Raw genomic sequence first — 16964 nt, 5'->3', positions numbered from 1 at the left:
GCTAGACTCTGCCATTTTGGGGCAGTCTGGAGCCTTCTACAAAAATACAAACAGACAAGAAGCACAGATTATTCAAATAATCTTGAAATTATCTGTTGACCATATCAGTCTTATTTTTATTAGTCATTTTCCTCATGCTTGAAAACTGAAATCAAGTGCTTGCACAGGTGCTAATGTGCCATGAAACTGACCACAGCTAAAATGTTTATTGATTCACTTCTTTATTCAACACTGAAGAGAAATTCAAAAGATATTGTTAGTCTGTTTTTGCTTTTGTAAAGGAGAAAACTGTGTGTCATGTGCGAGTAATGTTATTTCCTGTGAAAAGGTGTATAATTACTTGACACTAAAGCAATATTTTAAGATTAATAAGGACTTTGGGGTAAACCCCAAATGGGGCAATTTTTCCACACCAAATAAATAATAAACTATTTAACAATATATAACACTATTCAAAAAGGATACAGACTTCATTACATTGACTTAAGAACTTGTTACTTGGTAATTCACCTACTTTCTATTATTCAGTGGAAATATGCCCTCAGTGTATTTTTTATTTTATTTTATTTTTTAACAATAAAAAATGCATCTATTTATCCATCTTCTTCCACTTATCTGGGTATGGGACAAGGGGACAGCAGACAAAATGTGAAAACCTGACACAACGAGGCTGTTTTTGGACTCAGACGCAGAGGAAGAGGTGGAGGGTAAAGCAGCTTTTAATTAACAAAACAAAAGCTCTTCGATGAGAGGGAGAAAATAAAGACTATACAAACATTAACTGAAAGCGCTCCAAAAGGGAGGAAGTTCAAAACTACATTCAAAAACAAAAATCACTCTATGACTAAACAAAACTAAGCTATACAAAATTACAAACAAAGGTTCTCTCACGAGACAAGGCAATAAAGGCAACAAGGCAATTGGGTATCAAGGCAATTGGGTATCAAGGCAATTGGGTATCAAGGCAATTGGGTATCAAGGCTGTGGTCTATGGCAGGCTTCAGTTGCTCAAACGAAAACACTTCGGCACAAGACAGGGAAAACGCAGACTATTTAACACATGAGGGTAATGGGGAACAGGTGGAAACAATCAGGGATCAGGGTTGACACAACACCACACGAGGAAGGGCAAGTGACCTGAAACGAGAGGAGTCAGACTTTTCACAATAAAACAGGAAATGACAAGACACCCTCACCGCGGTGTGACAAAACCCAGACAACCCTCTCCCCAGTCACAAAATCGACCTTTTCCAGGGGATCCCCAAGGTGTTCCACAAAGTCGATCATCAAACTGCTTCCAATGGCAGCCTTGATCATGTGTTTGTTTTGGGCAATCCGGGATGACACTGAAGTCTGATAACAAAGCACCAGTGGGGTTCATGTTTCTGGTGGGGTGGTATTGCTCCCAATCACACCCTTTCAGGTCTCTCTGCCATTGGCCATATGAGCACTGAATTTCCCCCAGCAGAACAAGGCACAACACAGCACCCCTTCCGAGAACTCATAACAATAATAATGTGGTGCTATTGGTGCATAGAGAGAAATAACAGTTAGGAACTATCCCCCCCACCACACTCCAAAGTACATGTGCCGAGCTCATGTCAGTCGAAAAGGAATGATAGAAAAATTCTGAATACTAAATAGTACCACTAGAATCAACACATTTAAGGTTTCAACAACTGATTGACAGCTGAGATAGGCTGCATGCTACAAGCAGGTTACAATTTTACCAAAAGGCATTCATGTTGATTTTTTCCTTCCCTGCTCTTTTACTCAGCCATCGCAGAGTCACATTTCCAGATAATCAAATGCATGGCAACATCAACACAAAGGGCTGTAGGCAGAGAGTCACCTCAAATGCCTCTGATACTATTGCAAATGTGTGGGTTGACTCCAACCCGCCCATTGCACATTGCCTGAGAAAAGCCCGCATCGATAACCAGTGTGAAAGTGACCATTTGTCACAGTAATAGTAAAAGCAAACCTCAAACTGCTCAAAGTGGAGCCCAGCCACAATGGTAGTTTTTACAAAAAAACGGCCAGCAGGTGGCAGCAGAGTATAAGAGATCAGCCAGGGCCATGTTGCAACAAGCTCTTTTTCCCAGTGTTTTCAACAGGTTTGTGAATAATGATGAAACTTAGCTCTATTCTAATGCTAATTGCCGCAAAACGGAAACAGATACAAATACACCTTTTTCCTGATGAAAGAAGAGACCAACCTTTCTTTTGGTAGGTTCCATGTTTTTATAGCAATAGAACACAATATTCTGTGGACCTTGGAAAATCTGTCAAAATCCAGTAAAACAGAAAGGAGCAAAGGGGGGTTGCTTCAGTGAAAATGGCTGGGAGTGAATTAGTTATTATTATTATTATTATTATTATTATTATTATTATTATTATTATTATTATTATTATTTCCTCAACTCATTTATTGGATGACATTATAGAAGTGTCCATATTTGCTGGTGTATTTATAATGATAATGCAAACATAGCAAAATGATAAGTGTGAAATAGAACAGATGAATGCGATTGTGTTGCAGTGCTAAATATTACACGGGTCTACAAACAGCCCCTAATGAATTCATATTGGACCCATTTGTCATGTGCTGTGGCTGGTGTCTAAAAGGACCTAAATAGGGTGGAGATTGCTCTTCATGGCAACGTTTAGCAGCTATGCGTTGCTATGCATGCACAGAGTGTGTACAAATAGGTCCCTGACAAAGACTCCAGCAGAATTACTTTACTTGATAAATTCACCCGCATCATCATCAGATGGATTAGGAGACTAGCAAGGTATCATCTCTTTATAGCTGTGGGGTGGCATGAGAGATCATCAAGTGCAAAAAATTATCTATTTCCACTTAATGTGTTTGAAAATTATTACAAATACATATTTTTCATCCATCTATTCCAGCGGTGTAAAGTCACAGGACAATTAAATGATTTTAGATTAGATGTGAGAAAGTGTATCCACCTGTTGACAGAAGAAGTATGGCGATACACAAAATGATATATTTTTTCTGTGTTCCTCTCAGCAATGGAGAGCGACGGCGAGGTGATCATCAGTCCAGTTCGGAACTGCAGTCACTGTGAGAGCGGCGAATGTGGCGAGATGAATAGCGACATTGTCTGCGACTGTGATGATGACCTCATCCTGGCACCCGATGGCATGTCCTGTATTAACTCTACAGGTGCGCTGTTTAATTAAACACTTTACATTGTGCCGTCTCACTTTCCCCTACCGGGATGTAGTCGTAATAGATTGAATTGAATCTAAGTGTACCTTAATGAACTGTGACTCTCAGAATAGAAAATGAATTAATCTGAAAATGTAATTATGTCTTAGAGGCTCAGTACTTTGGTACTTTACTTTAGCTCAGTAAATGTTTTAATGTCTTTATTATTCATTAAAAATTACACATACGCACTGGGAATAATCACACTGTACCTAATGTTGTTAAGACCAACTGTTGCTCCACATGTTGAGTCTCTTTCCAAGATTAGTAATTTATCTCTGCTACAGTGCGATAAAAGCTCTTATCATGGTAAGGATTTTGGATAAAAGAGTCCCTGATGAAGTTGAAGCGGATTTTCTTCCCAATCCTGAGCTCTTGCAAGTGGCTCTGTCTATTAAAACCGTGTCTGTTAACCTTCACTAAAAATGAATTCTCACACGGGTTAAGCTGTAACAAAGGGCTGTCGGCGACTCTCTGTGAAGCCAAAATTGCCTCTTCAATTACGATTTGTTATCTCAGATGAATAATGAATATATGAATGTTGATCTGAAATGAATCGATATGAGAGATGTCAGTATCATTACAATCAATATAATAGCTGTATTACCATCCGAATAATATCTTAATGACCTAGAGTGTCTCCTTGCCTTGATGATTTGCAAATCTATTCTGTGTATGGACAAGCAGCAGATTATTGTATATCGCTCGGTCAGAAAAGGTCATCATCTCAATATGGTCCCTTTCGGCAGGCAGATTTGTACCTCAGCTTAGACAAGAGCAATGAGATCCTCCTGTCAAGACAACAAGGAATTGATATGCCGCGCAGCCCCTCAAGCTCTGTTGTGTCATCTCTTGCACATCATTAATTAAGCAGAGGATCAGAGAGGCGAAGGGAATGTTAATAGTTCTCTTGGGAAGGTAACAATTGGAACGCTGTTTTCTTCCCTTTTCATGCAGAGGTGTCCCTGCTGCCTCCTCCGCCATCTCTCTCACACCTGGCGCTTGGTCTGTCAGTCGGGACCTCGGCACTTATCGCTGCCCTACTGCTGGCTGTGTCAGGAGTCATGATAAGTAAGTGTTTCTTTCACAAGGTTTGCTAAGATACCAAACTGCAAGTAGCCTGGTGCCTAAGTAGCTACAATTGAAAGCCCTGGCTTTGTTTTTATTTTGGGTTAGAGGAGACATGATAAGAGTGAAGCATTTTTGGATATTAGGTAAACATTTCGTTAATAATGTTAAACTCGCGTTTTTACCAATTTCAACCAACCTGGCACCTTCAAAGTAGTAGAGATCTCCATCCAATGCTGTTTTTTCCTTACCATGTCACTATACAACATTTGCCTTGAATTCACAGACTCAACATTGATAACTTTTTCCTCCATTTTTCAACATGTTCAACTCCATCAAAATCTTTTGCTGTTGTCACTGAAATCAAATCCATAACCGTTGAAACAATGATTGGATTGGTGATAGCTAGCATTGTGCAAAGTTCAGTCAGTGTGAAAATACCTTTAATCTTTATTTCACTTTTGATTTGTTGATAATTTGTAAGTTAAGCTTGAGAGAAATTGGGAAACATTTTCCTGGTAATTTGCATGATTATGTGCAATATCATATGCAAACATGTTTGTTTATACACATCCATATACGTATGTATAGCCAACCACCAATGTACAGCTGCTTCAAACTCCGGAAAAGTTTTTGTGGACAAAGGTAGAAGCTGTTGTAATGATAAATCCTCATTGCCGTGGGCGTGGACTAGCTGCATCCTATGGCTAAGCTAGCTAGCGAACTAGCTAGTTGAGGAGATGGTCTCTCCTCGGCTGAAGTTGGCTAACCCTTTATTTCAGAGGTGGGCAATCTCGGTCCTCGAGGGCCAGAGTCCTGCAGGTTTTGGAGGTTTCTCACTTCCAACACAAGCTGATTCCAATCAACAGGATCGTTATCAGGCTTATGCAGAGCTTGCTGATGAGCTGATCATATATCAGCTGTGTTGGAGAAGGGCAACATGCAAAACCTGCAGGACTCCGGCCCTCGATGCCCACCTCTGCTTTATTTGATGACGTGAGCAAGTTTATTCTCATTAATTCCTTTACTTGTACATACCTAAGGAAATGTTTTCAACTAAGAGATATCATTGAACTCGAGTTTCTTTTTCAAAAATAATATTATGATTCACACAAAATATTTGTAGTGTCCTCAACCGCCATATATTTGCGACTTGCTACTCAAGCATTCATTAATTTTGGACTCAGGCCAACGCTACATTTAATATAAAAATATTGCTTAGGTGCCATCTTGTGGCATGAATGAATTACATTGATGGGAGGGGAACATATTTTATTATACAGGCCATATCCTAATAAAAGTCTAATTTAAAAAAAAAAATTAAAAGTTGTGCTTTTCCATCATTTTGTGGCATCGAATGACCTTTTTAGGGAGGGTGTCAGTGACTTCCAGATTTCTAACATGCATAATTTTGAAATGTGGGGGAAAAGCCTGCACAAAGACAGTGAGAACATGCAAACTCCAAACAGGAGAGCCTGAGCTAAGATTTTAACCCGACATCTCCTGACTGTGAGATAGATGCACACACCATTAGGACACCATCCTGGCCCTTATTCATTTATCATAAACCAAAACAATCTGTAAAGCGCAGCACACAAATCAATAGAATTCTTATTTTGAGTCACGTCTTATGTTTGCCCATTATAATGCAATATTTCCTTGTCACTGTGATGTTAATTAGGACAAAAATCTTGATTAGGAAGGATATAGATCCAATATATTTACAAGCAAACCAACTGGTGAGCCCCTGACAGGCGACTATCGGTCAAAGTAGCTCCTGGTGGATGTTTGTGTAGTATTTTCAGTGAGTCCTGCACGCTGGCAATAGTCAGCCTTCGTCGGCAAGTTTTCTGGACGATTGATCATGTCGAATCAGCGAGAGAAATCAATCACTCACTTATTTTGTGGGCAGCTTCAGCAAATAGGTGCACAAGAAGAGAAACTGAAGTGACACAGAGGAGGTTTTACGCAGGGTGGCACTCAATTTTTCTCATTTCCTGTCACACGTATATTTCGGAGCAAGTTCTAATAGACATTTTGATTTGAAAGAGCTGTATAACAATGCAGTCTTTGTTTCTATTATATTGGGTGTATTTCTAACAGAACATGACCTTTCTTACCCCCGCACTAAAGCAAAAATGGCTATGAACTCATTTGCTCCCAAAATCATATAAATATGTTCTATTTTAAATATTGCCATGCATAAAGACGTATTAATACGTTTTTTTAAATGTTTTTTTTATGCTAAAGCATACATAAGGCTTTGATGCAGCCTGTGACCTGAAGAGGTGACTTAAAGCAATGGTAGTTGTTTAAAAAAAAAAACGGCCAACAGGTGGGAGCAGAGTAATAGAAATCAATCAGGGCCATATTGCAAAAAAGCTCTTTTCCCCAGTGTTTTAAACTGTTTGTGAATAATAACTTAAACTTAGCTATATTCTAATGCTAATTGCTGCAAAACGGAAACAGATAGAAATTTACTTTTTTCTGATGAAAGAAGAGACTAATCTTTCTTTTGAATGGTTCCATGTTTTTATAGCAATGTAACACAATATTCTGTGGGCCTTGCAAAATCAGTCAAAATCCAGTAAAACAGCCAGCAGCAAAGGGGGTTGCTTCAGTGAAAATGGCTGGAAGTGAATGAGTTAACAGAACATTTATGAATACAGTACAAAGAAATGTTCTTCTAAAAATGCAGTAATATGCTTAAGTCATGAAGTTGAGAGTTGTAGTACTCAAGTATTAGAACATATATGTATAAGAGGTTCCCCACTATATGACTGCAAGTATTCCAGTTTCTGCCTCCCTATATTCACAGGAGACGCGTTTCTTCCACCCACATGCACAAAGTTCTGCAACGTTCAGCCCCATCCCTCTTGGACAGCACTTAATATATTGTTGTCAGAACAAGAAGGCCTTACAGCCAGTGCACATATCCAATTGCCCAGCAGCTCTCGAACCATTATCGCCAGACATGCACTCATCAAGCCATCATCTCCTCCACATGCGCACCCACAGTCCCTCTTGTAGGTGGAGTGGAGAGTTTATACACACACACACACACACACACACACACACACACACACACACACACACACACACACACACACACTGACTCCCACCTATGTTCTCTGGCAAGGCAGGGGGTAAGGGCTACCTCTGTGCGCCAATGAAATGTGCTAATGATGGATTGCAGCTTAGCTGGAGGCCGACAACTCTTCCACAGTAGACAGCACTTGCAAAATAGCTCCTCTAAACACATCCACATTTGAACAAAAACGCGCACATTAGCTGTTCTCACTAGGACTAATGTGTTCATAGCACAGGTCAGGGCTGTGTCAGCTTCCTCTGAGCTGCTTTACATCTATCTGTATAAATAAGCTGTTTTCATTTGTTAGTTCATCCAGCTTGTAGTGATTGTGTAATTGTTGAGAAATATGTTGACATCATGGCTATATTTGAAAGACAAATGTCTTTAAGAGTCTCAACACAGATTTCTGTTGAGTAGAAAAAAGGTCCTTTGGAGAATTTTCAAACTTGCCCCTTTGTGTCCAAGCATAAATGTCAACTAGAAGATGGATATGAATTTTGTTCTTGTTGAAAGAATTGTTTTTTGAGGAAAATGTTTATTTCTCTCCAGTGTACAGGCGTAAACACACAGAGCTGCAGTCAATTCAGTTGGAGCTACAGAGTCCAGACTGCAAACTCAGTAAACTGCGGGCATCTACCATCATGACAGACTATAATCCAAACTACTGCTTTGCTGGCAAGACGGCATCAGTCAACGACCTGAAAGAAGTGCCACGACGCAACATCTCCCTCACCAGGTGAATAACTGCACACTATGTTCATGTTGGTAGCAGTCCGTATGTGTGCTAATATTGCATAGAATGCCAAATGTCTACCTTTTGACATTTTTGTTTAGTCTCGTAAAGATTCCCCAGTTTTAACCCCTGAATCTTAAACAAAGATGGAGTTTATTTGTCCCAGGAATAAAATTATCTTTAACACACTAAAATCGTGAAGTTGATGTTGTGGTGTTTTTACTTGTTCATTACCTACAGTGAGGTTAGCAATTTTTTTGTATATTCTTAGTACAGTGTTTGGTTCTTCATGAATGTGTTTTGTTTGTTTCCAAATAAATGTTCATTTGACTTACTTTGAAGACAGCATGAATGCCATTGACATTAGTTGCTAAGTCTGTTAGCTTAATGCTAAAATACAATGGGAAACGTAATCTATGAGCTAACATAAATTGGCATTACTGTTGTAGTCATTGAAATGCATCAAACAACTTGTTACATTAGCATATACACTGCAGCAACACAAAAATAGAACATCCAACCATACTTACCTGTTTATCTTCTCTTTACTTTGTGGAAACTGAACTGTTGGAGTTGAGCTTTATCTTAAATTTAGTTTGCAAAGTGCCTAATTCTTCTTGACATCATTAATCAACTCTGCTGCCACTATTAGGTTAAGGCAAGCCAGAGGGGACAGCCCGCTATGTGAAATATTTGTGGCTTATAAACCAATGCAATCAGTGCAGGAGACCATTTTTCTGTTTTGCATTGTTCGATATTCTGAAGGGTTCTAAATATCCCCACTTTTTGGCATCCTGCTCATAAAGTAGAATTGCAGTGGTATAATAGCTACTGAATATGTATCATTTTTCGCACTTGCATTTCCTATACCACTTGTCCTCACTTGGTCTATGGATAAGCTCGAACTTATCCCAGATGATTTTGCGGTGAGAGCTGTGGTTGTCATTGTCAGCCATTGTCAAAGGACCAAATAAATAAATGAACTACAGTATATTGTTTGCCACTTTAGGGCACTTCTGTGGTAGGACTTAAAACTGCTATGTGAAACTTTTGTCTTATAATTATCTTTACAGTAGCCTTTTTATTTGACCATTTATGACTGAAACATCTTCTAATTAGTAGATTAACACCTTAGCTGTTCACAATGGGTACTCCTGCAAGACTCTGGCTAATAGTTTTCAGACTGGATTCGGGTTCGAATTCCCCATCCTCTATCTGTGGATGTGACGTCATGTGCGCGTTGGGTTTGTGAAGAACGGTATGTGGCGTTTCATTTTTCGTCAACAGTTGGCAGTAGCGATTCGGAATTGAATTTTCTACGTTCAGTACTTTAAAGGAAAGGAATTTTGTCTAATAATTAATTAACATCAATCCAATACTCATCCTTCTTTTTGTGCCTAGGGTTACCGTAACCCTCAGCGAGGCAACAGTGTTAGCAACTTGAACAACATTGTGGCTAAGGGGTGCGAATATTAAGCATACAGTATATCATTCAGTTGAGTTCAAGTCTCCATCTAAAGCTTTGTGTCGTTGTTTTTTTACACTTGTCCGCAGGGTGTGTAGGCGAGATGGCAATAGTTGTGTCAGCTGTGAAAAAGTTGAATATCAACACAACTTTGTGCTTGTGTGGTAGTGTACTTATACATTATGCTATCACACCATACCCTTGGGACAATGTATAATTTGCTTTTTTCTTTCTTATAAGAGCTCAGTATTGTTCATTCGGTAATTTTACCCATTTGACATGTCATCATCATTGCTCTCTCTCACTGTTATTTTTTTTATTATTTATTTTTCTTGTGTATGTTGGTGAGTATGTGCATGTGCGCGTGTATGTTTGTGTGCATGTGTGTGTACGTGTGAGTGTGTAGTCATTAGTTCACCTAAAACCTATTAAAAATCCCATACCATTCACCTAAACCGAATACTTCAGAATCCAGCTAGAGTTGTGAGGTTGTCAGGAGACCCGAGGAAGGATCAAAGAAAAGAAAGGAAAGTGAAATCCAGCACCGACCTACTACCCACCGGGTTACCAACCAGAGTCTTTCACCAACCCCAGAAACATCTCAATTCCAACAAATTAGGGAGACCTCAAGAGACCAAAGGAGAGACTGAGGAAAGGAAGGAAGGATAGATGAAGCAGAGTGAGATCCACAGACATCAGCCTCCACCGATTCAACGACCAGAGGAAGAAGCAGATTGTGTTTGAATTTCAATAGATGCTGGTGTGGTGGATCTGGCATGCATGAGAATAATGCCCAAAATAATGTTAGCGGATGCGACTGTAAATACTTGTTACTAGGGGTGTCCTGATCAAATTTTTTGCACCTGAGTCAGAGTCACCTGATTTTGAAGATCTGCCAATACCGAGTCCTGTTCCGATACCTCGGCAAAGTATTAAAGAGAAAAAAAAGTGCCTCCATATATACATTTTTTTTAATTGGAATTAAACCATCCCCATAATTATGAGGGGGGTGCCATGATTTGCCATCAGAGGTGCACAAAATAATGTTGCAATTACATTTACATTTCCTGTCGTACATAAATAAACATATTAAACATATATTTGAAATTCCACTTATTACTGTAACATACTGTAACAAGCGTGTGAGCGATCATTTGTGGCTTTCTTCATATTTCGTGCATTGTTCCTCAAAATTACGTGCTCCCGTTCCTTTTTTAATCCCCAAGTGATAAGCATCCTTTCTATCGCCCCTTTCACATGCTGCGCCGTATGCGGTCCACGAAGGTACTGAGGATGCAAAGTTACACGCTATAAATTAAAACTTGCGATTACCCATTGCGCTGTGAGACTGAAGTGACATTGGGCACACGGACAAACTCCAAATGTCCGTTGTAAACCCCAAGGTTTACACATCTTGTAAAACAACGAGCAGGTGATCACATACCTCCTTGTCAAGACCCGGGAGAACTTTGTCGCAGAAATAGTGATGAGACGGTATCTCATACCGCGGCTCCAGTTGCTCCAAGAGACGGACGGCGAAAGCCAACATTTTCCACCGCGGACAAAGGTTGGTCATCCAGTGCGATGAATTAAGATATCATGGTTGGGATTTTCTTGGCTTTTTCACTATCCTTAGACATTTTTTCTTTGCTCTGCAAAGTCTGTTTCAGCGTCGGTTGGGTCAGTGTTGTCTTTACTTGCGTGGCTGACGTAAACTCGGCGTGTAGTGCTGTTTTTTGTATTTCAGGTGCCGTATTAAATTTGTTGTATTAAACGCACTCCTGTTCTTTCTTGAATGCATTACAAGCTGCCGTTAGACTGGTGCCGCTTTCCAAGTCAAAATATTTCCACACTGCTGACATCGTTGCTGCTACATGAAGATAGGAAGCCACAACTACCAGAACGTTTTCCACTGGCTTTGTTTACTTCCGGTGTTGAAGACTGTGTAGCGATGTGGCATACTATAAAACGTTTTGTTTGGCAATGTGTTTACCTCTGGATGATTTTGTTGCTTTGTAGCCCCTAAAATAAAAATAATAAGAATAACAAAATTGCCAAAAATGAAAAACCCGAGCATTTTCTCCCGATACGATCAGCTGAAAATGACGTGATTGGGACATCCCTACTTGATACGCGTCATTCTCTCCAGGGGCCTCGGTCATGGTGCTTTTGGTGAAGTATATGAGGGGCTGGCAGTGGGAATACCAGGCGAACCGAGTCCACTTCACGTGGCAGTAAAGGTGATGTCTCCCCTCCAAAATCGTTTCATTTTTTTAAAAGCAGTTTCCCAAAAGTCTTTGAAAAGGACTCATTTCATCAAGTGTCAATGAGCTCATGTTTTTGTATGAACTAGACTCTCCCTGAGGTTTGCTCAGAACAAGATGAACTGGACTTCCTTATGGAGGCTCTAATCATCAGGTACCATTTATTGCATTCTCCAAAATATTTACTCATGCAATGTCAACATATTAACATGCAAAGTCCAATGCTTCTCTTTCCCTATTTTTTTTTTGTTTCTGTAGTAAGTTCAGCCACCAGAACATTGTGCGCTGTGTAGGGGTCAGTCTGCAGGCAATGCCCAGGTTTATACTGCTGGAACTGATGACTGGGGGAGACCTCAAGACCTTCCTCAGAGAGATGAGACCTCGATTGGTGAGACATTTATTAGATCATCATTTTTCATGTTGCAAATATATAAACAGTTTGGACAATTTGCCTTTACCAATTGGGGAACTGTGAGTCAGAGATCACTGATGTTGGGCACAAGGGCCTGGCTACCAATCTCTGTTTTTATCCACCTCACAGGTGTTTGATTGGGACTCCGGTCACGGTTTTCAGGTTGTTCCACCATTGGTTTCTGCACTGGGGCACAGCTGGTACCTGGGAAAAAAAACACAAACACAGGATAAATGCAAATACAGAACCTCAAACTGTTAGATGCTAGTCACTGTGCCATAAATCAAATTTTTAAAAATGCACTGTTTAATTTGCAGAAAAATTCTACTCAATGTATAAATGCAATGCACTGGTATCGCTCTCTCTTAGGAGCAACCGTCCAGCCTGACCATGGTTGACCTTCTCAATGTAGCGCGAGACATCGCCAAAGGCTGCCAGTATCTGGAAGAGAACCAATTTATCCACAGGTATCTAAAAACTGCACCTTTTATAAATGCAAATGCAACACAAACATTTGGCATAGACAAATGCAGCATACGGATGAGTTACAGAATTTGTATTCTAGAGATCCAGCAGATGGGAAAAGAAAGCAATGATACGTGTATGCATATATTGTGAATATGGAATGCAAATGACGGAAACAATCTCCACAGATTGTATAAACAAGAATTGTTCTTTGTTTTATTTTGTCAACACCTGCTCAAGTGGAACATAAGGGCACATTTTTTCTCTGACATTATAGCTGAGAGGACAAATAAGGAGTTTACCATCAGAACTGCCAGGTGGTGGCCCCTTTTTATGGCTTAAACACAAGACACATACACTATATCCCTTTTATATCCTGAAGTATTGTGTTCAGAAAACAATGGATGGTACCTGGACTTTTTAAAGAGCCTCCTTTTAAATCCCCAAATCACCGTTATGGACGCTCACAAGGAAGGTCAATATGGGGAAAGGTCAAATTTCTTCCCACAATCACATCAAGACAATTGAAGTCTATCTCCCTTTCAGGTCAGGTATTAGCCATTGACAAACGAGGCCTATTAAAGCGTATTTGCCCCAACGTGAAGCACTAAAGCCCCATCAATCCACCTAATGGCTGCGTCTTCTGCAGAGCTCACTGACCTTCTATACGGCCCGTCTTTCTTTCATGTATTGAAATGGCCGCAAACTTTGTCCTTGTGGATAATTACAACTTTTGGGAAGGTGTGTTTTCTTGAGTCCGGGGTGTGTGTGTGAGGGGGGGTGGGGTGGGGTGGGGGGTATGGGTTGGGCGGATCGGAGGGCAAATGAATGAGGTCAAATGGCTAAATATCAACCAAGTGGTCAAATTCCTAGCTTCCTTTGAGACATAGTATACGGTGACCAGATTTTCTAAAGTAAAAACTCGGCACACTACAGTTTCATTAAAAATAAAAAATACAATATATTGTCACTAGGAACTATTTACAAGCCCAATTCCCCAAAAGTTGGGATACTACAAATTGTGAATAAAAACTGAATGCAATTATGTGGAAGTGCCAAATTTCAATATTTTGTTCAGAATAGAACATAGATAGGCAGGTCAAAATTTTAAACTGAGAAAATTTATAATTTTAAGTTGATTGTAAATTTCATGGTGCCAACAAATCTCAAAAAAGTTGGGACAGGTATCAATAAGAGGCTGAAAAAGTCATTTGCACTTACACAATTGCACTAAAAAAAAACAGCTGGAAGACCAGTTAATACTAATGAAGTCCATTGGCAACTTGATTGGAGTATAAAAAGAGCTTCTCAGAGTGGCAGTGTCTCTCAGAAACGAAGATGGGTAGAGAATCACCAATTCTTCCAATGTTGCGCAGAAAGATAGTAGAGAAATATCAGAAAGGTGTTTACCAGCGAAAAATTGCAAAAAGGTTGAAGTAGTCATCATCTACAGTGCATAACATCTAAAGATTCAGAGAATATAGAACAATCTCTGTGTGTAAGGGTCAAGGCCGAGAAATCATACTGGATGCCCATGATCTTCGGGCCCTTAAACGGCACTGCACTGCAAACAGGAATGCTTACCGTAACGGAAATCACAGAAAGGGCTCAGCAATACTTTCAGAAAACATTGTGGGTGAACACAATCCACCGTGCCAGCCGCTAGTGGAAACTTGTTTTGTGGTCAGACGAATCACGATTCGAAGTTCTTTGTGGAAAACTGGGGCGCTATATCATACTGACTAAAGAGGACAAGGACAACCCAAGTTGTTATCAGCACTCAGTTTATAAGCCTGCATCTGTGTTCGTATAGGGTTGCATGAGTGCGTGTGGCATGGGCAGCTTACACATTTGGAAAGGCATCGTCAATGCAGAAAGGTATACTCAGATTGGAGAACAGCATATGCTCCCATTCAGGCATCATCACTTTCAGAGAAGATCATTTCTCAACACAATAACGCCCAGACCACATGCAGCACCAATTACAACATCATGGCTGCTTAGGAAAAGGATCCGGGTATTGAAATGGCCAGCCTACAGTCCACTTCTTTTACTTATAGAGCACATTTGGCGCATCATAAAGGGGAAGGTGCAACAAAGAAAGCCCAAGACAGTTAAACAGTTAGAAAGACGTGTGTTAGATAAGAATGGGACAGCATTCCTATTTCTAAACTTGAGAAACTTGTCTCCTCGATCCCCAGACGTTTGCAGACTGTTGTAAGAAGTGGGGATGCCTCACAGTGGTGAAAATGGCCGTGTCCCAACTTTTTTGAATTTTGTTGACACCATGGAATTTAAAATCAACATAGTCTTCCCTTAAAATTATACATTTTCTCAGTTTAAACTTTTGACCTGTTCTCTATGTTCTATTCTGAATAAAATATTCAAATTCGGCACTTCCATATAATTGCATTCAGTTTTTATTCACAATTTGTATAGTGTCCCAACTTTTTTAGAATTGGGTTTGTATAACAAATGTAATTGCTAGTCATTCTGGTTGTGTTATTACTTAGCAAATGGTTAATGCTATTTTGGTTGACAATTCAACAAATAAGTAAGTAAATAAGTCAATAGGGCCCATGCACGGTGCGTCATTATTGACGTCATCATCAGCGTATTTGCCATGCTGGATGTAACGTGGCTATTGTTTTCATCGCAAAACTGAACATTCCATACGTTATTAGATTTACAACTTACACAAGATAAACCAATGTCTTAATTTATTTTATATAATTTGATCAAATAAATGATACGTTGATTAAATTATGCATTAATAATTTAATAGCAATTAAATAGCAATTAATGTTTCTACGTAGCTTAACTTATTTGCTCCCAAAAACGTATAAATATGTTCTATTTTAAATATTACCATGCTCCCCAAAAACGTATTTATGCGTTTTTTAATGCTAGAGCATACAGAAGGTTTTGATGCAGCCTTTGAACTGAAGAGAAAGCTTAAAGCAATGGTAGTTATTACAAATGGTACTTCATTTATATAGCGCTTCTCCACCTTACAAGGCCTTCAAAGCGCTTTACATTCAACTACCCATTCACCTACTGATGATGCAACATCAGGAGCAACTGGGGGTTCAGTAACTTGCTCAAGGATACTTTCGACATGGTCACAATGGCATGGGATCGAAATCACAACCTCTGGATTGGGAGACGACCACCATACCACTGAGCCACACCACTCCCAAAATCAAAAAACGGCCAGCATGTGGTAGCAGAATATAAGAGATCAACCAGGGCCATGTTTCAAAAAGTTTCCCCCCCCCCCCAGTGTTTTAAACAAATTTGTGAGTAATGATGAAACTTAGCTATATTCTAATGCTAATTGCTGCCAAACTGAATCAGATAGAAATAAAAAAAAATTCCTGATGAAAGAAGAGACTAATGTTTTTTTTGGTAGGTTCCATGTTTTCATAGCATTATTCTGTGGGCCTTGCAAAATCAGTCAAAATACAGTAAAACAACCGGGAGCGAAAAGGGTTGCTTCAGTGAAAATGGCTGGGAGTGAATGAGTTAAGTGGATTTATAAAACAAACAAAACGGTGCAAAAGCAAACACAGCACATACTTTAATCTGAATGGCAGTGTTCACAGGGTTGACCATCTGCAGGTCCTGCACCCACCCGTTTCTAAACTGCATGTGTGGCAAGCGATTTATAATTTTTAAACTGTTCAGAAGTGTACTGCACACAGAGTACGCAAAAATGTCCGACACACACAAAGTCGGTCGAGCTTCTCCACTCCGTATTGGGTTATTCACCCCACTTGAAAACAACCTTGACGCAGCCCTTACAGTACGGCTTTGCTTACGTTCGCTCTTGCCTCCAACATGGTGACGTAACGATGACACGGTGCACCGGCACATCACCTATGCACTGACTGGCAAACGCAGCATTAGGTTTATAGGACTATATTTCGCATGATTCGTGGACTCGGGAGTAGGAAGTAGTTCTAGCTACAGTATGACGAAAACATGTCTGGTAGAGATTTAACTTTTTTTTAAATTGGTTTATCATATGAACCGCTATGACAACTGCTTTCAACTGACAAAAAAAATAAATTGGACAACGGGATGGGACGTGCATATAATAGTGATACAAAACAACGGGGCTGGCAAAATCCACCGGGACTCGGGACACAAGGCTCAAAACTTAAGATTGCCCCGTTTATGTGGGACTTCTGGTCACCCTATTTGAATAGGAATAGGTTTTAAGCAA

At 39.8% G+C, this 16964-nt stretch overlaps 1 protein-coding gene and 1 long non-coding RNA gene across 3 annotated transcripts in view; one reads left to right on the top strand and one right to left on the bottom strand.

The window, feature by feature from the left end:
* alk (ALK receptor tyrosine kinase) overlaps nt 1-16964 on the top strand; it is a 379915-nt gene that overhangs the window by 342402 nt on the left and 20549 nt on the right. For both annotated transcript variants that reach the window (XM_077579089.1, XM_077579020.1), the window contains exons 18-24: nt 3038-3193; nt 4196-4309; nt 7947-8133; nt 11745-11835; nt 11949-12013; nt 12118-12247; nt 12641-12738. In XM_077579089.1, the coding sequence (XP_077435215.1) occupies nt 3038-3193; nt 4196-4309; nt 7947-8133; nt 11745-11835; nt 11949-12013; nt 12118-12247; nt 12641-12738 (841 nt within the window). The remainder of the gene's footprint in view (nt 1-3037; nt 3194-4195; nt 4310-7946; nt 8134-11744; nt 11836-11948; nt 12014-12117; nt 12248-12640; nt 12739-16964) is intronic.
* LOC144060049 (uncharacterized) lies at nt 12002-14748 on the bottom strand. The gene is made up of 3 exons (XR_013295843.1): nt 14584-14748; nt 12318-12475; nt 12002-12239 (listed from the first exon to the last, which is right to left on the bottom strand). It is a non-coding gene; the product is annotated as an uncharacterized LOC144060049 (long non-coding RNA).

The sequence above is a fragment of the Vanacampus margaritifer genome, chromosome 1, assembly GCF_051991255.1.
Source record: "Vanacampus margaritifer isolate UIUO_Vmar chromosome 1, RoL_Vmar_1.0, whole genome shotgun sequence".
Taxonomy (NCBI): Eukaryota; Metazoa; Chordata; class Actinopteri; order Syngnathiformes; family Syngnathidae; genus Vanacampus; species Vanacampus margaritifer.
This window is presented reverse-complemented; position numbering and strand designations above follow the sequence as displayed.